Here is a 23,456-nt window from a genome sequence, read left to right as displayed (position 1 = left end):
CTTTGCTTGATTTTTATCTTAACATTTCCCGCTCTATATTTTTCCTCTTCCTCCTCCTCCTCCTCCTCCTCCTCCCCCCTTCTCTCCTCTCCTCTGGGCTTTATCTCTCCCTCGTCCTTCCTGTCCGCTGTGCTCTGATCCAGAACCACACTGTCATACTAACAACTCCTTGGGGACTCTAACTCTGCTAGTCTCCGTGATGTAAGTTCCTCTTCCTCCTACTCCTCTTCCTCTATGGCCTTTGGCGGTGGGTTCACCAACACACGGACCTCTCACCTCACGCCCTGCGGTCCTCCTCCACACCCCCACCCCCCTCTCCATTAATGCATGCTTCACAGGTCAGCAGAAGTACAGTGTTTGGCGCCATTGGCCTGGTGGCAGAAGTTGTCAGATGGTCATACATCTGTTTTTCCGTGTTATTAAGTGCATGTGAATATCTTTCTTTTATTTATTTTTTTACTAATCTAAAGGACTACATTGGTGGTTTTGCATGTTTTTGTCGCCCATTAACCATTAATCACATTTACTAGTCCTTAATGCAAAACCATACAACCAAAAAAGTTGGGAAGATACGGATAATGCAAACTAAAAGAAAGCAAAGGCAATGATTCTTCCATTGGCCCAAAATTAGCCCAAGATATGTCTTTTACGCTTTATTTTGTTGGTAAATGTACATCTATTTTTGTCATTCCAGGCCAGCAACACATTCCAAAAAAATGGGACAGTTTTTATCGTTTTGCGAGTGTTTTTGATGTGCCTTCATCATACCATTTCAATTCAATTCAATTCAATTTTATTTGTATAGCGTCTAATACGACAGATGTTGTCTCTAGACGCTTTCCAGAGACCCAGAACATGACCCCCGAGCAATTATTACATAAACAATGGCAGGTAAAAACTCCCCTAGTGGGAGAAAAGCCTTAAGCCAAACAGTGGCAAGGAAAAACTCCCCTTTAGGAGGGAAGAAACCTTGAGCAGGACCAGGCTCACAAGGGGGGGCCCTCCTGCCGAAGGCCAGACTGGGGGGGTCAGGGACGTCAACTCCCGTCAGCTCCCGAAGCTCCGGCCTGCAAACATGCACAAAAGAGAAAAAAGGGGGCCAGCAAAAGAAACTACCGGAACGATGGACAAGAATGATGGCTATGAGATACTTATAATAAATAAAAATGGAAATGGAGAAGAGTGGATCATGTCGGTGCCCCCCTGCAGCATAGGCCTATAGCAGCATATCTACCGCAAAGGTATATTTGAGACTAACTATTATAGTCTTGTTCTATAGCTGCAACTATGACTACTGACTTTAACACACTAGAGTTTACACTACCTAGAGATTTACCAACACCAGCTAGAGGTTTACTAAACACTAACTATAGGCTTTACTAAACAGAAAGGTTTTAAGTTGAGTTTAAAAGGTGGAGGTGGTGTCAGCCTCCTTAACCCAGATTGGAAGTTGGTTCCAAAGTAATGGTGCCTGATAGCAGAACGCCTGCCCTCCAAATCTACATTTGGATACTGTAGAAACTATGAGTAAACCTGCACTCTGAGAACAGAGAGCTCTGCCAGGAACATAAGGCACTATCAGGTCTTGAAAATAATGCGGAGCTAAGCCGTTTTGGACTTTATACGCAAGTAATAAAATTTTAAATTGGATTCTGAATTTTACGGGTAGCCAATGGAGCGACGCTAACACTGGAGAGACGTGGTCTCTCCTGCTGATTCTTGTCAGCACTCGCGCTGCTGCATTCTGGATCAACTGGAGCCTATTCAGCAAATTACTTTGGACATCCTGCTAATAACACCACATATCAATAAACAACTAATTAAATCTCTTTCAACTGGGTGGATGCACCAATGTTGCCACCGTTGAAGAAATTCCTGGAATGTGTTGCAGGCCTGAAATACAGGAAGTGATGAATATCATGAAATTGAGTCGTCAACAACCAGATATCTTAATACTGCCTGGAATTAAATAAAATAGTGTTTTATTCATGTATTTGTTCATTGAATTGAACATAGTGTCCCAACTTTTTATGATTTTGATTTTATAGATGATTCAATTTTGGTTAAAATTTCTTTAGCTGCATAAATTACATGTCTATTGATGTTATTTATATTTCAGCAACAAGGTAAACGTGCCCGTCTTCTCTCTGTGCTTCAAAGGCAGCGAGGTTTAAGATTATATAATTTCAAGGTCTGATTTCATTAAAAATAAAGACTTTAAAGGCAACGTGCAAATCTGAAAGGAATATTGTGGAGTTAAGTCCACCCCAGCTCCATTATCAGTAATGAGTGTAAACATTTCGTTATGGAACAAAACGAGGATTTAGAGGAGCATGTCTCAGATAATTTTTTAAGGAAAAATTGGACAAATGTACCACTATTTAAACATTTTAGCTGTGGTAGGAGTTACAATCCTGACATAGAGCATTTAAAATCAATTTTGGATTTTTCCCGCTATACATACATGAATGTGGTGTCATGACCAAGACCGCGACTAAAATCTGTTTGGCTAAATATTTCCAGTTTATTATTGAATTCAAAATCATGCAAAACCACTGGTATTGTCCTCCCAGCTCTTTTGGACCATCATATTGTGTCCTACCTACTGGTTGTGTTGTTTTAATATGTGCAACATTAAAATGTGTACTAGTGAAGATGATACAAAAACACAAAAAACAGACAATTCTTCCACATTAACAGGTTTGTTTGTCTGTTTGAGCTTCATGGTTGATTATTCTAACACTGTCTCCACCAGGTCCACGTCTTTATGTCACCATGTGTGCAACTGGATGGGCTGTGATGTCTTTCCTGTAACATGTTCTACTTATTTGTCCATACAGCGCTTTCCTCCTTCTTCTTACAGTTTTCACCTAACATGTCCTGTCACACTAACAAGTCTTCTAAAAGATTAACAGAAGGAGATGATTGCAACATTCATCACTTATTACGCACTCTCACCTCTCTCCGTTATTTGTGACTTATGATGGAAAATATGTGAATATTTTTGGTACATTTTGCATCGAGGCCGGTTCTAGGGGGGGGCAGGGGTGGGCTGTGCCCACCCAAACGTGCATCCTGCCCACCCAATCAAAGTTATGGGGATCCTTTATTTTTTTATAATTTAATTTTTTTTATATATAGGCTAAATAAAAAAATATCACAAAATATCTGTACCGTTTCTGATTGGGTGGGCACTGCGCATCATTTTTAGACAGAACAATTAACGCATACCGCAAAAGTTGTGTCTCGGAGACGTGAGACATGTTCAGAACAGCAGACACACTGAAGGCTGATTTATGGTTCCGCGTTACACCAACGCAGAGCCTATGGCGTAGGGTACGCGGCGACGCGCACCGTTCTTGCGCGTCGCTGCGTAACCTACGCCGTAAGGCTGATTTATGGTTCCGCGTTACACCAACGCAGAGCGGTGAGGGCGAGGGCGGAGAGCGCCGGTGCAGGTGGCGGTGCTGCAGTGCCTTTCAGGCTCTGGAGCCGCCAGCCTGCCGCGGGACCTTTTAAATCAACGCAGAGCCTTCGCCGTAGGGTACGATTGATTGACAATAAAAAAAAAAAAAGAAAAAAACATTAAATAAATGCAGCCTCAACAGGGCACAAGCCAGTGTCCTGTTTGTGCTGGTGTTCTGCCATTTTTTGCTGCTTTGCCAAAAAATGCTACCTAATGGTTTTCTACCTTTGTAAAGCTACAATTTTACTGTGTTTTACTCCCTAAACCACTTCCTTTCCCCCAATTGGTCCTTGTCTCTTGCCAGGTCGTCATTGTAAATAAGAATGTTCTTAATGACCTGCCTCGTTAAATAAAGGTGAATGACTGAATGAATATCAAATAAAGCGATACAATTGTTTTTTTTCTCAATATCGTATAATGTTCACAAAGTGTAATACAATTCATGTCATGAGTAATGTATTTTGAAGGATCAAATACTCAACATCCCATATTATCCATTTTACATGGTGCAAGAAATGATTGGCGTTGCAATCAAACTTTGAAAACCGACTGTGCGCGTGCACAGAACCACAAAGTAGCATTTCTCGGCAGGTAGCAAAGATTGGCAGAACACTGGTCCCAAGCCCGGGTCAATGCAGAGGGGAGTGTCAGGAAGGGCAATTGGGTTAGCATACTGTGGAGAAGATAGATGAACTGATATGATGATAGCATAGTTTTCAATGCATTTCAGGGGTTTGACCCCCCAAAATTTTTTCGCCCACCCTACATTTCAGTCTGCCCACCCTAGTGGGCCTCGCTAAATCCGGCCCTGTTTTGCATGCTTAGAGGAAAAATCCACTTTCAGATTAACCTGTACAGTCTTTTCTCCTGTTATAAATCATATTTATAGGATTACTCAGAAATTAAACATTTGAAATTACGACTTCAGAGCGATAATTAAAGAAGCATCAACACAGATAACTCAAAACTGAAAAATATGAGAGGTTTTCCACTGAGTTTCAAGTTGACACATGAATATGAGATTTTAAGTCTGATATCACTGTCCAAATGTTCCAGCCGAGGTATCCGAGTAGCTGATTGCAGACGAATGGCTGATGTCCCACGTCAACATCTCGTCTACGATTCCGACCATGACGCCTCTGGACGTAATTGGACTGACTTAAAAACAATCAGGGCTACAAATTGTGTGATGTAGCACTAATAGTTTAGTCTCAAGAGCATTCCTTTGCAGTCTCATTGTTAATTGAGCTGTTGTGACTGCCGGTACCAGGGGGAAACTTTGCAGCAGACACATAATGCCAGAGTAAATTCAGCGTAATCTCTTAGATTCATGTGGTTTCCAGGCTAATGGCAGCATGCTGTGCCATCCTTTAGTAAAGCCTGGCCCCGGTCCAAAAGCATCACAGTAATCAGTTTGACAGATTAAGATCAGCTTTGGAACGTGACCATATTCATTGTCCGTGTAGTAGGTCTTTAACATCCTTTTTTTGGAGGGACACAAGCACAGAGACGCACAATCAAATACCAATTTGTAACAAGTCCTGTTTTTTCTTCACAATCATTGAAGTTAGGGCTGGGCGATATGGACCAAAAGTCATATCTAGATATTTTCTAGCTGAATGGCGATACTCGATATATATCTCGATATTTTTTCTGTGACATAATTGGGGTTTCCCCCAAAGCATTATAGCATAGCATCTCTGTTAGCTTAATTTTTTTCTGAGGCAAAACCTTAAAAAAACAGTCAGTTTTAATACAAAGCCTCGTGCCAAATGTCACACAGGTACCTTTATTAACAGAGGTCTGCACAATATCAAAATGTATAAAACAAATGATATAAAAATAAACTGCCTGCATATATAGAATAAAAATGCTTCTTGAATAAAAAAAAAAAAAAATATCCCTTTCCTGCATAACAATTAAATTAAAATACACTTTTCCACTGAGGTTGATAGTTGTGCAAATAACAAAACATTTGTGCAAATCTCAAATAAAACATTCAAGTCAATTTGTCACAAAATAAGCTATATCAAAATCATTTAAAAAAAAATGTAAAAAAAATAAAAAAAATTTAAATCGATATAAACGATATTGTCTCGTACCATATCGCTTTTGAAAATATATCGATATATATTAAAATCTCGATATATCGCCCAGCCCTAATTGAAGTGGTGCGCCTAAATTTGCTTTTTCAAGTATTTGAAAGTGGATTTTTCTTTGTGGCCAACGCTCACAAATGTTGGAATGCGTTATCAGCCCATAGGAAATCTTGTTTGTAACCCACAAGCCCCTCATTGTACGAGCTGCCTGTGTTTCCGGCGTGTACAAGAACCATCAATTTTCATTAACCACTGATTTATCGACGGAGACGGTGCCCGGCCTTTCCTCTTTGTGACTCTTGTGGCGGTCGGTCAGGACTTCCAGACGGTTTTGTGATTCTCTCCTCACTGTTGGTCCATCCACCAGAATGATTTGTCCTCTAGTTCATCCGTCTCACACCGCTGCAGCCTGGCGGCTCTGTATTTTTAGAAGAACTAGATTTCTTTGGTGTCTGGGTGTCACCCATCTTTCTGCTGCATTGTAACAGCTACAAGGGAGCCTTTTATAAATCAGGCCAGTGGTGTGACCGTTCACCGTTTTTCTTTTCTCCCTGCCCTCTTTTCCTCACTTTCGTGACTTTTTTATTTTTTTTATTGAGGGGACAGATGCGTAACACTCTGTGACTAAGGGTTATATCATCAACGTGTAGGTAAATGCAATTATTGTTAGTAACTTCTCTATTCTTTACCATAATTAAGCAGACTGTAGCAGGATGTCAGGATGAATCAACATTTTTGTAAAATCCAAATAGTCTATTTAAAAGACTTCATCAAGCCAAACGAAGATCTATAAAGAGTATTGAAAGCTGCGTTAAGAGAAATGGTTACAATTTGTGAGAAACGGTGTGACTTCAAGCTTCAAAAGAGAACTACAGGTGCAGTGTTTGCTTTGAGAATACTGATAAAGTTCAGAAGGACTTGCGCTTTGCCATTTTCTTTGTAAACTTAGAGAAAGTGAACAGCAGAATGCCCCGGGAGGATTAGCGGTGATGCATGAGGAAGACTGGAGGAGCTTGAAAGTATGTTGGAGTGGTTCAGGACTTGTGACAGAGGGGTTTCAGGTGGGAGTGGGACTGCAGCGAGGATCAGCCCTGAGCCTTTTCTTGTTTGCCGTTTAGATAGACAGGTTAACAGATGAGGTCAGAATAGGGAGCAGGTGGACGAAAACATGGAGATGTGGAGATATATACGCTAGAGAGAAGAGGAGCTGGTTACAACATGGTAGTGATGTTTCTGTATGGCCAAGACATCAGCACTGACCTAGAGGCCGGCAGAGCTGAAGATGATAAGATTTGATCTGGGAGCAACAAGAGTGGATAGAATTTAAAAACGGGCAGCCGCCAGGGTTGGACATCTCAGAGATAATGTAACAGAGGCGAGATGAGATGTTTGGATGCAGAAAGAGGAGGTTTAGTGGATAGATTGCCTGACAGGAGGATACCAAAGAGGAAAGAAGAGTCAAATGAGAAAATGACAATGGTGTCAAGAACATTTTGACTTTTTTATGATTTGACATTTTCGTTGAGATGTAAGTGGAATTACAAATCTACTTTTGACAAAGAATAAATGCAGTGTGATCTTATTATGCACACTCCTGCCCAATTCGATAATGCAGGAGTATCTAAGAAATTGGCATGCTACAAAGATTTAAAATTATATTGAATTATATGTTGAAATAAAAACTGTAACCCTGAAACAATACATCACAGAAGAGTATGATTGCTTGAAAACAGAAGTTCCCGGCCCCGGTAATAATTACCAGCACCTCTGACTTAAAAGTACCATACTTTAAAAATAATCTGAAAATATAAATGCAAATTAACCAATCGATATTTGTATTTCAGACAGGAAATGTTCACATAAAACAATTATTGAATACTTTTGATTAATTTATTCTGAAAATAGGATTCATCTATACCTCCTTTGCAGTTGGTTTATAAATACTTAAGTGCAAGGAAAGTAGCCTGGGCTGGAGCTTTCAGGTGGTATTATACACTACGTTATATACTCCATCGTGAAAGACAAGTCCAAAAATTTAAGGTTGCAAAAGCTGAAATGGACTAGTAATATTGTCAATGGACACGGGCAAACAAAAGTAGAAAACAGTGCTGGATCCATTTCTTTATGAGCGATGAGGGAAAAATGTCCCTGTGGTAAAACATTGTAGAGATATCATTCTGTTGGATCCTTTGCTGTCGCTGCTACTGGGGGCGTGAAATCAGAGAAATGTGTCAAAGAGTTGATGTTTGATGCTTGAGCTTGAAAACCATCTGAAACACATCCAATAAAAAAACTGTGAGCGAGAATAAAAAGATAAACTGTTTTAAAGTGGCCAGTCGTAAATCTTGACCTCATTCCCACTGAACTCCTGTGGAAAAGTCTGAAATCTGTCATTGCAGTGAGGACTCGACAGACAAGACAAAGCAGGGTAGAATTTTTCTAGATGGCTGCAAGAAACGGGCGAACTGCATCCAAGAAAAAGGCTGCAAAGACATTGTTTTCAGGGTTAAGGGACATTTTAGGATCTATTTTGCAGAATTGGTTAATTTGCATTTCCTTGAATTCAGGATTATAAATACACTTTCTTCCACCACCATAATCCTTTGTTAAGCCCTTTTTTTTGTGCATTTCATTTATACGTCCGTCCCCTGCTCACTTTCTCTCATTTCTCTCACATTGGTGTTTCTCAGTTTGAAACCTTTCGCCTTTTCTTGGGCGGCGAGCAGCTGCAGATGCCTCGTAGCGCTCCTCCCTGTCTGACTCCTGCTTTTCTTCGTGCAGGACCTGCCTCGCTCTCCGGTGGCGCCGCCCCTGGATTCCTGCTTCTTGAGGCCGGCCCGACCGGCCAACCGCCGACCCCCCTCCCGCTGGGCCTCCCGCTCCCCGTCCTCCTCCCCCAAGTGGAGCGAGGGCACCAAGAGGAGGTTCACCTTCCCACCGCCGGGGCACCGGAAGCCCATCCTGGAGGGGGAGGAGCCGGCGTGAGGCCGTTCCTCGGCCTCCACCTCAGCCTACCAAGACCCAGTACCTCAGAAAAACCCCCAGAACTAGAGACTAGAGGTGGAGCCTGAAGGGGTGGAAGGGGTGGGGGGGGGGGTCAGGATCCACCAAGTAGCACCAGCTGACCATCGATGAACCAGAAGATCCTGGAACGTACTGTAAAATCACTGACATCCACACATGAATCAACAAATCATGACAGGTGCCTGTAGACTTGAGTTGATCATCTCCCCACGGATGTGTGTGTGTGCGTATATATGAATTTAATACATCCACATATAATTTAGCCCAAACTCTCAACCTTTTTTCAGGTGAAAACCGTAAGACCGCTCTTGCGTTTGTGTGAAGTTTACACGATTTTATCCTCGCCGGTTTACATTTTCTTTAAATCATTTCCCTTTCTTCATTTCCTCCTATGACATTGTAGTACAGCCTCACTTTTTCGTTATTTTAATTTAATTTGATGGTTTGGTTATCAGTTTAGGTACAAAGGGGAAGAACAGCTGCACAAGCAAAAAAAAAAAAACGGGAAAAAAACTAACAATTTCTGCTTCATCTGGTCTGAAGCAGACACATGATGTCATTTCTGATGCTATCGTCCATATTTATTTCTACGTTGGGATGAAGGTGTCGGTAGGAGACGGGCGACGGCAGCCTGGAGAACCTTATGCATATTTGGCAGGCGGCTGTACGGATATCAGTCAAGTCTTTGCATGCCTTTTCAACAAGTAGCACTTTAGTGCATGTACATATGAACTCTAGTGTCCGTGGTCACGCGTCGTGGTCACGAAGGGGAAAAAAACAAAAAACTAAAGAAAAAACAGACTGATTGTGAAAGGAACTCTTGAGATGTTGTTTCTGTTGTCTCATTATTTGCATCAACTAAAATAAGAACAGTTTTTAAGTAAATTATTGTACCTGCCAGGTTGTCTTTGTTACTCTTGGATAAGAAAAATATTCTCTTTTGACAAGAAAAAGGGATCATGGGATAAAAAAAATATGAATGTTTTAAATGAAAAGTCTATGTCAAGAAGTCTAACAAACTATAGTCTTATGTAAATACTAAATGGAAATAAACATGAATGTGTATTTACAAGTCTTTTTGCTCTGATTTCATGTTTTGTCACCAGCAGAGATAAATGTTGGATGCAGATCGTGACGTGAGTGTGTCTGTGGATTACCGTGCAGACCGCCAGATTATGGTGCGTCAGAAGGGACAGACGGAGGGAACGTAAATAAGAAGATTGTGTCCTCCCAGAAGTCAAATCCGCTGTCATATACGTGTCACCTTACTCTTGTTTTCTAGCCTGTCACGCAAGATGAAGATCACTAATATCACTCAGGAGAACTTTATTTAAAGTTATAGCTTCCTTTTTTTAATGATTTTGTGGTTCCAGTGGCTTTTATTGAAAGTGGTAAAGGACAAGGGACCGACTGCATCCTCTGTTCACGAGGCGCTAACTCAGGGGTGTCAAATGTGCGGCCAGTGGGCCGCATGCGGCCCGAGAGAGATTTTCATGCGGCCCGCGAGAAGTTTCCAACGCAAAAAAACGAAATGTTAATTTACTAAAAAGGAAGGCATAAATAATTGCCATGAATCGCAGCATATCCGATAATATATTTCTTCTACAAATCCATCGTTATTCCACAAAGAGAGCAGTTTGATTTTTCTAGTTTTCTAGAATGCATTTGCCAATTTTATTTCTTCATAGACGGTCGTTTATTTTTATTAACTGACTACTATTATATATTTTTGCAGGAAAAATATCACTGCTAAAAAAGATGATAGAAGATATTTATTCGGAGAATTTCAGTTTTGAATACGAGGATAGTGACAAAGTAAAACAGTTAAAAGAGAAGTGCTGACTTTTTCGGCACACTGGCGTAAATATCCGCACCAATCTTTAAAAATAAATAAACTTAAATTGTACTGGAAAAATCTCTAAATCACAAAGAGACACTCGGATGTAAAAAGAAAGATTTTGCTTTTAATTAAATTTCCTATAAAAAAGCGAAATATAAAAAAAACACTTGTTTCTGTTTATCTTTGTAAAATGATATTAAAAGTATCTAACATAATTTGAAAAAAAACAAGAAATTGCAAGAAAAGATCCTGAAGAAATATATTTTATATAATTAGAGTGTAAACAAAGTGCATATTTCTTTTAAAATTAACTAAACTGATATTGGATGAGATAACAATAGTAAAAAAAAAAGAATTAGAAAAACAAAGTTTCGCACCGTTTTTGTTATTTTGAGTGTGCGGCCCACGAGAAAAAATTTGGTCCAATCCGGCCCGCAAAGCAAAATGAGTTTGACACCCCTGCGCTAACTCAACCTGGCACCAAAAGTCACTTGGCTGTTGGCATTGTTGCCTCGCAGCAAAAAGGTTCCTGGTTCTACTCCCAGGCGGGGAGTGTGTTTGTTTGGTGGGAAAGGTTCCAGCAGACCCCCAAGACCCCGGCTACAGATACTGGTGCATCAGTGGATGACGGGCCCAGACAGAGGCTGCAGGGATCGAATTAAATAACACATTATTAATCCCCACTGGGGGGAATGATGTTGCAGTGTAAATTTCTTAGAAAAATATATTAAAAAAAAAGTGTAACTTGAAGAGTAGGGAGGATGCCAGGGAGAGAAGCATGGCTGAAACCTCCAGATATCACCATGAATAAATAATGTTGTGTCTCCTTACTCAACGCCTGGGATGCTGACGTGTCCAAACGGAATCAGGCTCAGCAGAAAATCTTAGAAAGAAACAGAGACCGAACCACTTACCACTCGAGCCGCACCATGAAAGATGAAAACTATAGCTGAGGGTCGCAGCGGGGACTCAACAGGAGCCGCGTGGAGTCTGTAACAGCTCCATCATTGGCTCCATGTCCGACCCTGCAGATTACCTCTGGAAGTCAGGAGCATCCTTTATTATGCTGGTTTCCCCTACATTTCATAATTTATCTCATGAACTGTCAGAAAAACAGTGGAATAAATCAGGACTACAAAGTAAATGTTCTGCAGGAGTTTCGTGAAGGGCATCTGTTTATCGGTGGTTTTCAGTCCTCAACCCAGAGGCAACGAATCCCTTGACTCCGGGTCTTTTGACTTCACGGTGATGCGTTGAATAAATGCGCAGCTCAGAGCTCATCAAGCTCATTAAATTAAGCTTCTGAGGAAACATCAGCACTTTTCACATTCTCAATATGCATTTTATTTTCTTCCCAGGAGCTGAACCTTTCTACATTTACAGGAAAGTAATCATCATGAAAACCTGCCGGGTCCCTTTTAAAAATAGTTTAATGAGGAGATTAAACCATGACTGTTTCTCTCTTTTGGTGCAGCATGGTAGCCGGTTTTTAATCACAATTTCTGTTTCATGATGTAGTGGCATCGTCTGCATTATGGCTCTTCCACATGAGGTGACTCATCCAGGGTGCCCTGCACCTCGACTGATGCCCACCGGGTTACGCTCCAGCCCCTATGAGACCCCCAATAAGTCTGGAGTGGATGTAGAGAGTGAATGAATGAATCCAGGTGTTTTCAGTTTTCAGCTGACAGGTTTGGACTAGAGCTGCAACGATTAATCGACTAATCAATAACTAATAGACTATTGAATTAATCGCCAACTATTTTGATAATCGACCATCCAGCTTTTTTTTTAAGAATAAAAAGTCAAAATTCTGCGATAACAGCTTCTTAAATATAAATATTATATGGTTTCTGTAGTCTATGACAGTAAATTGAATATCTTGTGATTGTGGACTTTTGGTTTGTATAAAATAAGACATTTGAGGATATCTTCTCGGGTTTTGGGGAACAGTGATCAACATTTTTCTCAATTTTTCACCACTTTACACCAAAAGCCAAACAGATTGTTTATTTTTATTTACTTTTTGTATCAGCAGCTAATGTAAATTTAATAGTTAATAGCTGAACAAGAGTAATTTGATAAATATGTGATTCATAATCCGACTAATCATAATTAGTCAATTAATCATTCCAATAGTTGATGACTAATTGACTATCAAAACAGATACTGTGGATTAAAAAATTCTTTAAAATTAAAAATGTAAATTTTACCCAGAAAACTGGATTGATGGGGACGGGTGAGGAACCGGTTCCATGTTGTAAGTTTTTTTTCTTTAGGCTATTTTCCTTTTTAAAAAAACTAAAAAATTTAATGTTGCAAGTGTTGCTGGTTTTCTGATCTCATTTGAGGAAAAAGCAGAGAAATTAAGTCTGCTAGTTTAAAACTGTGGTGTTTCATTAGTTTAGTTTAGTTTAGTTTAGTGTATTTGTCCTTTCAATTTCCACAACACAAATAAACCAAAGTACAGGTGTAAATCGTCAGTGTTATACAAAAAAATATATATAATTTTATATATATATATATATATATATATATATATATGTATATATATATGGCCCATTTCAGAATTGCGGGTACATTTCAAGTTTAGACAGAAAACAAAAAATAAGAATGAATTTTTCCATTAAACTTGTTTTATTCTCATAGAGCATACTTTAAATTGAACATTTCCAGTATTTGCTAATCTTAAACCTGTAAGAGTTATAATATTTAATCTGAAAATCAGTGTACTAACAGAAAAATCGGTCAACTCTGTTGCAGACAAATTGGGTCAAATATATATAGTACTCAAATGTAATACAATTTAAAACCATGTCTTCCCTAGGAGAACTTTTGTCTTTACATCCATTAATTCAACTTTAAATCTTGTAAGATAGAAACTACTTTTTCTGGAGTAAAAACATTAACACATTTAACTGAAAAGTAGCCAAGATGGTTTGCATTTTCTCTAAATATAGCTTTAAAAATGAATGAAATGCTTTGAAATTTCATGTAGTGAGAATGTTAGTTATGACACAGCTTCTGATCAATTTGTTAACAATAAAAACTATTTAATGATCATTGTTTGAAACAAAACCCTAAACAAACAAACAGAGTTGACGCTGATGTAACAGAGTTGACATGAATAACAGAGTTGACTACCCATACTTGAAACACCAAAAACAGTAACATACTTGCCTGACTGCAACTTTTAAAACTATTTTAAATGTAAAAACATTTAATCCTAACTACAGTAATACATCTGAATTGCTGATCTCTCATGACCTCTGATGTCTCTTGAACTTGAACATTAATCTCCTGCATTACTGATAATGGCTTTCAAAATGTTTTCGTCTAATGGTCATCATATAAATTCATCAATTTTTAAAAGTAAAAACACCATTTTTAATTAATCTGAATTGCATATATTTCATGAACTTGAACAATAACAACACTGAGCTGGATAAAATAGCTTTCAAAACATTTCTAGACTGATGTGCATCATATTGTGGCAAATTCAGGGACAGCCAGGAGTTGAACTTAGCTTCCCCAGACCATAGACAAGCACACTAACCAATCAGCCAAAGAGTCCAATCCATTCAAGTTAGGCTAAAGAGCCCATGGTGGTTATTGCTGCCCCTTCAGGTTCAGGTTTGGCCCCCATCCTTCACCATACCAACTCTCTCACTCCCTCGAAAAAAAATCAGTCATAGGCGATTTCGGCCCATATTTCTTTGTTTATTTCTACATGGCGTCCCGTCACTGAGGTTGGTGGTGGGATGATTCTGAGGACATCATCAAAGGGATACCACAAAGTATCGTGACGGTTTGCCCAGAAGAACCGATTTTTCCCCACATTGTGCATGCATGTGACTTTTGCATGTGTCTCATTGACCTCGACAATAGTCCCAGGATAAAAGTCATCATCATATTTGACGACACACCACTGTCCAATTGTATCTTTACTTTACCACTACAAAAAAATACCCAGAATCCATAATAAATGTATAAACTAAAGCAAAATGCTTAGAAGTGATTGGGAACATTTGACTCTGTTAGTCATCGTCAACTCTGTTATCGTTCAAATCTTTGAACGATTAACAGAGTTGACAATAACAGAGTTGACATTTTCCACCATTTTGTCCCTTAACTCCATGTGCTAGCTTAAAACCAGATAACACATGTCATGTATAAAAACATAATTTTATGACTTTTCATCATATTATTGTTTTTAAAAATTGAATGAGAGATTCACTATAATATCACAATAACAGATTTGACATATAATTAATCTACTCTTGGTGTATTCTCATCATTTTGTACAAATTAATGAGAGAAGAAATAAAACATACCATAACTCCCTCCAAATGTTTTCTGCAGAGGAAATGACATCACTGGGTGCAGGTCACATGTTTTTATTTTAATGCTATAGGGTTTTTTATGTGGTTTTATAACAGAGATAACAGAGTTGACCAGATCATAGGGACAGATAAAAAATATATATTTTTAATGTTGAAATCCCATGTAATACAGAAAATAAATACTCTGTGCAACTGACTTTATAACTATTAATAGGGTAAGCACAAAAAACCTGCAAATTATACTGACTTATTTCATGTTAATTCAAGTTGAATGTGTGAATCATGAGCTGAAGACAGTCAATAATGGGTGGGGTGGGAATCATTTAATTAATATTTTATGTATAAATTGTGCCTAAAATACACATCAAGCATTATTATTGATTAAAGTTCAATATAATTAGCAATATTATTTAAAACTGATCCAGTAAAGATTTTTTGGGGGGGAGATAACAAAAGGTTTTTCTGGGAGACGCGAAATGTACCCGCAATTCTGAAATGACCCATATATATATATATATATATATATATATATACAATTTTAACTAAAAACCAAATTGGGTGTGAGGAGTGAGGATGGTGGTACAGAGGCAGTGATAAAGAGGCAAGAGCAGGATGCTCAAAGACCTGCGTAACTTCAGAGTTATGATGATGAATAATTAATGCTGCATGCTGGGAGCGGCTGGCGGCGCTGAGTGGATCAGCGGAGGGAAGAAGAGAGGATGCTCTGCTTTTACTTCCATCTGCCCTGAGAGGAAATCACCACTGCTGAATAATTTACACCATCTCCAAAGTCCCTGCTCACACACACACAAACACACACACACACACACACACACACACACACACACACTGCTGTCTAAACATGAAGGGTGTGACCTCCAGGTTTTAAAAGCTTCATCCAAGTCGTGAGGCACTGTTGAGGATGAGGATGAGGATGAAGACAGCATGAATCTCACTTTAAATCAATAAGTGACATTAACCAGAGGTTTGTTTTTTCTGATTTTGTTAAGAGCAATATACATTACAAAAACACCTCAACTGTGGTTTCTCGAGGAAAACCACATCATTATATTTGGAAACAATTTGGGAGTGATAGAAATGCTGCAAAAAATGAAAAATCATCACAATCTTAGGAAAAAATAACTAAGAAAATATATGCAGACACAGTTTTGTCTAAAAAAAATAATACCACCTTGTATTACTGTATTTCTTTTTTAATAATTCATCCCAAAAGTAGTGGGTTTTATTCTTAAGCAAAGATAAACATTTAACTTTTTTTCACATTGCCACGACTTATTACAACAAAAGTGGCTTGTAGCATCGGAAATATAACTTTATCAATTGTTGTACTTCTCTGAGCTTTGCAAGGGGTTGCCTTGAAATAACTTTGCTGCAACATCCTCTCCTGGGAAGACCGGCAGCTGTCTTAAATGCTTTCCACTTGTGAACAATCTTTCTAACAAAACAGTGTTAAACTCCAAATACTTCCCAAAATATTTGATAACCCTTCTCAGATCGATGTGCAGCCACAGTTCTCTCAGACCATTACTTATGTCATTCCCTCTTGGCATTGTGTTAACTGCTTTATTAAACGTCTGCCAAACTGCTGATTATGGCCACATTGAGGGCTGATGTTTATCTGCTCTCTGGCTTCTGGGCTGAACCTGGCGCAGAAATAAGAAAGCGTGTACTTCCTGGACTGACCACTAGACGCCGGCTCCAGAAGTGAGTTAATCTTCTCCCGCTAGGGGAGATTTTACCTGCCATTTTTTTATGTAATAATTGCTCTGTGTCCTGCTACAGGTCTCTGGAAAGAACCTGAGGACAATTTGTATTGAAATAGACTATATGAGTTAAATTAAATGTTAAAATGTCCAACTTAGCAGTGAAAATGAGTAGATTTACACCTGAAATAAGGGGATTCGAAAAGAGGATAGTGATGTTTGCACATAACTGTAAAATAATAAATGTGTGGAAAAAAATGAGAACTGCTTAATGTGGAAATATTTTATAAAGACAAATTTGTTTTTATGTTAATTTCCTCATTTATTATTATATATCTCTGTACTTATTGCATTTAAATAAGGCAAGTTTTTATATTTACATACCAAGAACCAACCTAAACCTTTTCTTGTTCAAGGTCGTCCTGATGCTGCTCCTCGTTCCTCTTCGTCCACCCGCTTACTTTTTCCTCGTTCATCAATCACATTTGTTTGTAAACCTGCCTCTCACTGAGCTGGTGATCGAGCCACCGCACAAGCAGGTGATGCAGAAATGAAGTTTTATGAGTGAACATGTTCTCTTGTGTGGTGTTTACCAGGAGAATATTTACCAGACATCCGGTTTTTGAACCAATTTATTTTCAACAGTTTGACACATCTAACAATTTTCAGGCTGCAGTCTTTCACTGTGAAACATCTGTACACATTTCTGTGCATTATATTAATTTGCAGCTTGTCTTTTCCACAGATCCCCGAAGCTCTGTACTACAATATTTACCTGAAATGGTCCCGCTCTGTTTATTCCAACTCTTAAAGGACACTTTACAAAGTCACCTGCAGCAGTTACCAGATAAGAAAAATTCATTAGCCTTCGGTGAACTAACTGGCTGATATCCACATCATTCGGTGACATATATCTGCTGATTCAGCACGGCTCATTGTGTCAGTGATGAGTTTCACCTGCAATCTCACTGTAAAGGAGATCTATGGCCTTTTGGTAAAGGTTGGCACAGTTTCCTCAGGTCTTAATGTGAATTATTTTCTGTCACAATACGATCAGGACACAACACAAAAGCATCCTTTCCCACCACGTCTTTAGGCCTCTCTTCACAGAACACAGTTTAAAGGGCAGGAGTCAAAACCATCTCCTGTCCGGCGGCTAACGCAGAAACCTGTGAAGCCGAGTGGAGCTCATCGACTGTGTAAAAAGAACTGGACAAACCACCTGTGATGTCACCCACAGGTTTTTCAGAAGAGGAGGAAATAATTACAAACTGTATTTATATAATATGTATTATTAATTTAGTTCAGTTAAGCTTTAAATCCATTTCAAAGATAGAATTAGACTCTGAATGAGTCCAATTAATAACAATAATAACAATGCCTATAGCTTGTAATACACAAGGGCATGTCGCTGTCAGTTTTTTTATTTAGTTCCTGTTTTATTTTGAAAGCCGTGTCTTTGTTTCAGTTACGTCTTGACTTTCTTTGTTCCCATCTGCTCTGATTGTCTGCACCTGCGTCTGATTGTCTGCACCTGTGTCTCGTCAACCCTTCTGTGTCTTGTATTTCCCTTGCCCCCGGCTGGTCCGTACTGTTTCAGCTCAGGTTTTTGTACTATTGTCATGTTCATGTTCCGGTTTCTTTGCAATCCTGCTAAGCAGCGCTTTTCTTTGTTTTAAGTTGAAATAAATCACTGTTTTCCTACTGGTCTCCTGCATCTGGGTCCTATCCTCCACATCCGTGACAGTTGCAAATCTTCAAAAACCTAAATAATTGGCCTCAAGATTATTTCTCCCTTTTTAAAAGCAGATCAACTACATCAGGGGTCGGCAACCCAAAATGTTGAAAGAGCCATATTGGACCAAAAACACAAAAAACAAATATGTCTGGAGCCGCAAAAAGTCTTGTATAAGCCTTAGAATGAAGGCATGTTTCTATATTAGTTATAACTGGGGGAAGATTTTTTTTTTTCATTATGCACTTTGAGAAAAAAGTCAAAATGCCGAGGAAAAAAGTCAAAATGTCGTGAAAAAAGTTGACATTTGGAGAAAAAAAGTTGAAATGTCAAGATTAATGTTGAAGTACAATCTTGAGACAAAAGTCGAAATGTCGAGAAAAGTCAAAATGTTGAGAAAAAAGTCAAAATGTTGAAAAAAAAGTCGAAATGTCGAGAAAAAAGTCAAAATATTGAGATTAAAAAGGAAAGGAAAAAGGAAGAAAAGAAGAGGAAAAAAAGAAAAAAAAGAAAAAAAAAGGTCAAACATTTTGAAAAAGCTCCAAGGAGCCACTAGGGCGGCGCTAAAGACCCGCATGCGGCTCTAGAGCCGCGGGTTGCTGACCCCTGAACTACATTAAACTGCTTTGTCTTTACAGCTTTACCTGTCGTGTTGTACAAACAGTCTAATCAGCACCACAGACTGTGTGTTGCAAACAAATTCTGCTTTTACAAGATGCACAAACTTTAAAAGGAATAGTCCAATTAGATTTGTATTTTCAGCTGAAGCAGCAGTTGATGTGTTAGAATCTGTGTCTGTTGAATCACCTCTTTAAATGAATCTGCTGTTGAATATTTGCTCTCACGTTTGACTGCGGCTCAAAATGATAAAAAGTGCTGTGTTTTCCTCTTTTCTTCGGATAAATAATGCAGCAGTGGCCGTCTGGCGGTCTCAGCCCTGGGCAGATTTCCCCCGTGTTCCCAGGCCCGCTTGCGTCTGACTGAACAGATGAGCGCTGCCTCTCATTTCCTCTTTAGACATGTGTTTGTGGAGTTTGGCAGCTGATGTCTGAGGACTCATCTGAGAGCTGCTGAAAACCTGAACACCAGGAACCATCACGCAGCGCCTCGGTCAAACCAATGACATCAGTGAAGGATAGACAGATGTGTTGGTTGTTCAAACCCCCTTGAAGATGGATTTTTCTCAAAGGCCGTATCCGAAATCGCATACTGTACTACTAGTACGTACTAATTTTGCCAAAAGGTAGTATGTAGTATGCAGTATGCGAACAAAAGCTAAATCTGCAGTATGCGAAAAATACCCGGATGTCATACTGATTTGGAAAAAATCCACAGCATGCATCAGACCAGTCTACCTCGCCTACTATGTCCCAGAATGCAATGCGCCCTTGACCGGACAGCACAATTTTTATCTTTTTTACAACCTTTATTGAGAAAACACAAGTGCAATACAAAACAGCGGCGGCCGGACAGCACAATTTTGTAATTATATATTTTAAATATTATATTTACATTTTCTATATATCTTCTTTTGAAATCTAATATTGTCTCCCACAACTTTTCCCGCCTCTGGTTGCCTTTTATACTGTGCTTATACGTCATCAGTACTGTACTGTGCGCGGGATATTATTTGTATTTTTATTATGTTTTATACCAAGTACGTAGAGAAAAAAATAAATAAAATAAATAAATAAATAAAAACCCAAACATATGAATAAAACATATGAATAAATAAATAAAAACCCAAACATATGTAGCTTAATAAAATAAAATGAAATTCAATAGACTGATATGTTCATTTTAATACATTTATTAAAATTGTGACGGCTCTGATGTACAGACAGAGCAGCAGCGCTGCTTCTGCTCCAGTAAAAACTGAAGCTTCACTTTATATTCAGACAAACTAATGTGGCAGCTACAACTGTTAGATTTCATCTATTAAACCAACATTTATCTTCCTAAATGATTTATTTCAGCCAGCGGTAATTCTCCACAGAGCTGCAGGTCAGTTCATTGGATCACTTTCTCCCCGGGACGACTGCGCAGGTTGACCTGGCGATCACATCTGTACTCCGACCGTGAGAGCCAGCGGCTCTTCTCATCCCCGAAAACATCGGAGCAAATTTCTTAACAGGCATTATTTGGATAAACTGAGCCCTGGTTGGGGATCTTAACGGTTACTTTTATGCCTGAAAAAATATTAAAACTTAATAAAGTGGCATATTAACAGTGCCACAGCGGAAATTAAAACAGCTTTTAGCTCTCAGCTTCCTCTGTCGTTTTGGTGTGAAATGCATTCTGGGATACTTGGCTGCATGCTGCTGTGTGAACGGTCTGCTGGAGCGGCGTACTGAACCGTTCATTTAGTAGGCAGTATACAGTACATACTGATGCAGTATGTAGCATGTAGTACGTTAGTATGCGATTTCGGATACAGCCAGCCTTTGTTTCAAAGCTGCAAGGTTTCTTGGGTAAAGGTTCTTGTGAACTACAAAGTACAACCTCAGAGCTTCTTTAGTGGTGAGTTGTTTTTTTCAGAGGCAAAAAAATACTGACACAGAGGTGAAACTTGATAACAGGAGTGAAAGATGTGCTCTTTTGAAGGATTGTTCACACCTGAGAAAAATGTTATTCACAAACAGGGCAATTTACAGGTATTAAGGGAAAGAGGGAAGAAGAGCATCTGTTGCACTTAAAGAAGCACCGTTTTTAGCTCCGAGGTCCACCTGTAGGCATGGAGGTTAATTGGAGATGACAACACTGACTACGTTTTGCTCTTGCTTGATCCCTTTGGACATTTTCTCTTCAGTCATTATTTTCTTGCATCTTGCGAGCTTGTTTCATCGTTCTTGGTGTGTGTGTGTGTGTGTGTGTGTGTGTGTGTGTGTGTGTGTGTGTGTGTGTGTGTGTGTGTGTGTGTGTGTGTGTGTGTGTGTGTGTGTGTATACAGCCAAGTTTTCTATTTTTTTGTTACATTTGATCTGATTTAAAAGGTTCACACCAACTCAAAGTCCCCTTAATTTGATGGTGACCACATCACAAGTGCTGCATCCAGCAGGCTGTCACTACATGTTTAATCAACTATAATGTTTGAGTTATTTCTAATATTATTGAAGTGGTTTATGAGTTTTGGTTAGTCTCGATTTTATGCTTGATGCCTTAGTACTGTGATTTTATTTTGAAAATATCTTTCTTTCCGTCCCTTTCTGCATCCTCCTCTGTTTAACAGTCCTGATTGTTCTCCCTTGTGTTTCGTCGGCCGCACTGACTGAAAAACAAGATTTGGTTCATTTAATATTTTTGGTCAATGGAGATTGATCTGCTTTGGAGACCAGCTCACCTCTGGTGGTCTGAAGAGGAACTGCAACTAAACTCATTTCTGACCCCCTCAGTCACCCCTGTGTGTTTGTTTCTGTCTCCCCATTTCATTTGTTGTTTTTCCTCTCACTTGTTATTGTGCTTCCTGGTGCAGTTTTCCTACTACCCCAGGGTTTATTTACTTTATGACTTTACTTTCTTTTATTTTCTCAGAATCGTCTGTTTTGAGTCATAAATCAACATCATTGCTACAGTCTTGGGGAGAATATTTTATTTTGCAAGCACTAAAAAGTATACAATTGACCACAATCCAATGAAATACAGGGGAACATTTAAAAAAAAAAAAAAAACATGACTATTGAAATTGTTGAGAGGTTCCAGCTTAGCTTAGAAATCCAGATGTGCAACTAAAAGAATTTATATTTGTTTTGCAGGAACGTCTAGCTACCACCCTGGAACTCACTAACTATGCCCAACAGTCACGGGAGCCAATCAAATTAGTGCATCCCTGTAGTGAGAGGCTCTGGGCAACATCTGAATGTACAGGACTGTCTCGGAAAATTAGAATATATGTTATTTTCTGTAATGCGATTACAAAAACAAAAATGCCATACATCTGGATTCATTACAAATCAATTGAAATATTGCAAGCCTTTTATTATTTTAATATTGCTGATCATGGCTTACAGCTTAAGAAAACTCAAATATCCTATCTCAAAAAAATTTTATATTCTGGGAATCTTAATCTTAAACTGTAAACCATAATCAGCAATATTAAAATAATAAAAGGCTTGCAATATTTCAGTTGATTTGTAATGAATCCAGAATGTATGACATTTTTGTTTTTTTAATTGCATTACAGAAAATAAAAACTCACTCACTCACTCACTCACTCATCTTCTCCCGCTTTATCCGTTACCGGGTCGCGGGGGCAACAGCCTCAGCAGGGATGCCCAGACTTCCTTACCCCCAGACACTTCCTCCAGCTCTTCCGGGGGGAGTCCGAGGCGTTCCCAGGCCAGCTGAGAGACATAGTCTCTCCAGCGTGTCCTGGGTCTTCCCCGGGGTCTCCTCCCGGTGGGACATGCCTGGAACACCTCCCTAGGGAGGCGTCCAGGAGGATCCGGTACAGATGCCCAAGCCACCTCAGCTGACTCCTCTCAATGTGAAGGAGCAGCGGCTCGACTCCGAGCTCCTCCCGGGTGACCGAACTCCTCACCCTATCTCTAAGGGAGCGTCCAGCCACCCTGCGGAGGAAACTCATCTCGGCCGCTTGTATCCGCGATCTTGTCCTTTCGGTCACTACCCAAAGTTCATGACCATAGGTGAGGGTAGGGGCGTAGATTGACCGGTAAATCGAGAGCTTCGCCTTTCGACTCAGCTCCCTCTTCACCACGACGGTCCAGTACATCGACCGCATAACTGCAGATGCTGCACCGATCCGTCTGTCAATCTCACGCTCCATTGTTCCCCCACTCGTGAACAAGATCCCGAGATACTTGAACTCCTCCACCTGAGGCAGGACTTCTCCACCCACCCGGAGAAGGCATGAGCATGAAAATAAAAAACTTTATCACAATATTCAAATTTTCTGAGACAGTCCTGTAAACTGTGTAAATGGCCACAGCTGATAATTAACAGCCGCTTGAGTATCGACAGTTAAAGATTCAGACTTTTCTTTTTCTTCGAAAGTTGAAGAAGATGGTGCTCAATCATTCCTTTTGCAAGGTAGAAGCATTTGTTGCTTTTCCAACAGGCTACAGCAAAAGTATAATTTATTCTTATACACAATACACGATACACTCCCCTGTTGACTCATTTCCGTGGCTCTGAACGCCTCTGATTGGTTGCAGCACCAACCAACTGCGTGCAAAGGCAGTTTGATAAGCAGCTGTTGGTGCTGCCCC

General features: G+C 39.4%; 1 protein-coding gene across 1 annotated transcript in view; it reads left to right on the top strand.

Annotated features, from left to right (window-relative positions):
- Positions 1–9,642, top strand: part of LOC133452458 (microtubule cross-linking factor 1) — a 114,329-nt gene extending 104,687 nt beyond the window's left edge. Inside the window, 1 exon segment of the mRNA XM_061731781.1 lies at positions 8,347–9,642. Within this exon segment, the coding sequence (XP_061587765.1) occupies positions 8,347–8,550 (204 nt within the window). The 3' untranslated portion in view covers positions 8,551–9,642.
- The last annotated feature ends 13,814 nt before the right edge of the window (positions 9,643–23,456 follow it).

The sequence above is a fragment of the Cololabis saira genome, chromosome 10 (genome assembly GCF_033807715.1).
Source record: "Cololabis saira isolate AMF1-May2022 chromosome 10, fColSai1.1, whole genome shotgun sequence".
NCBI lineage: Eukaryota > Metazoa > Chordata > Actinopteri > Beloniformes > Belonidae > Cololabis > Cololabis saira.
This window is presented reverse-complemented; position numbering and strand designations above follow the sequence as displayed.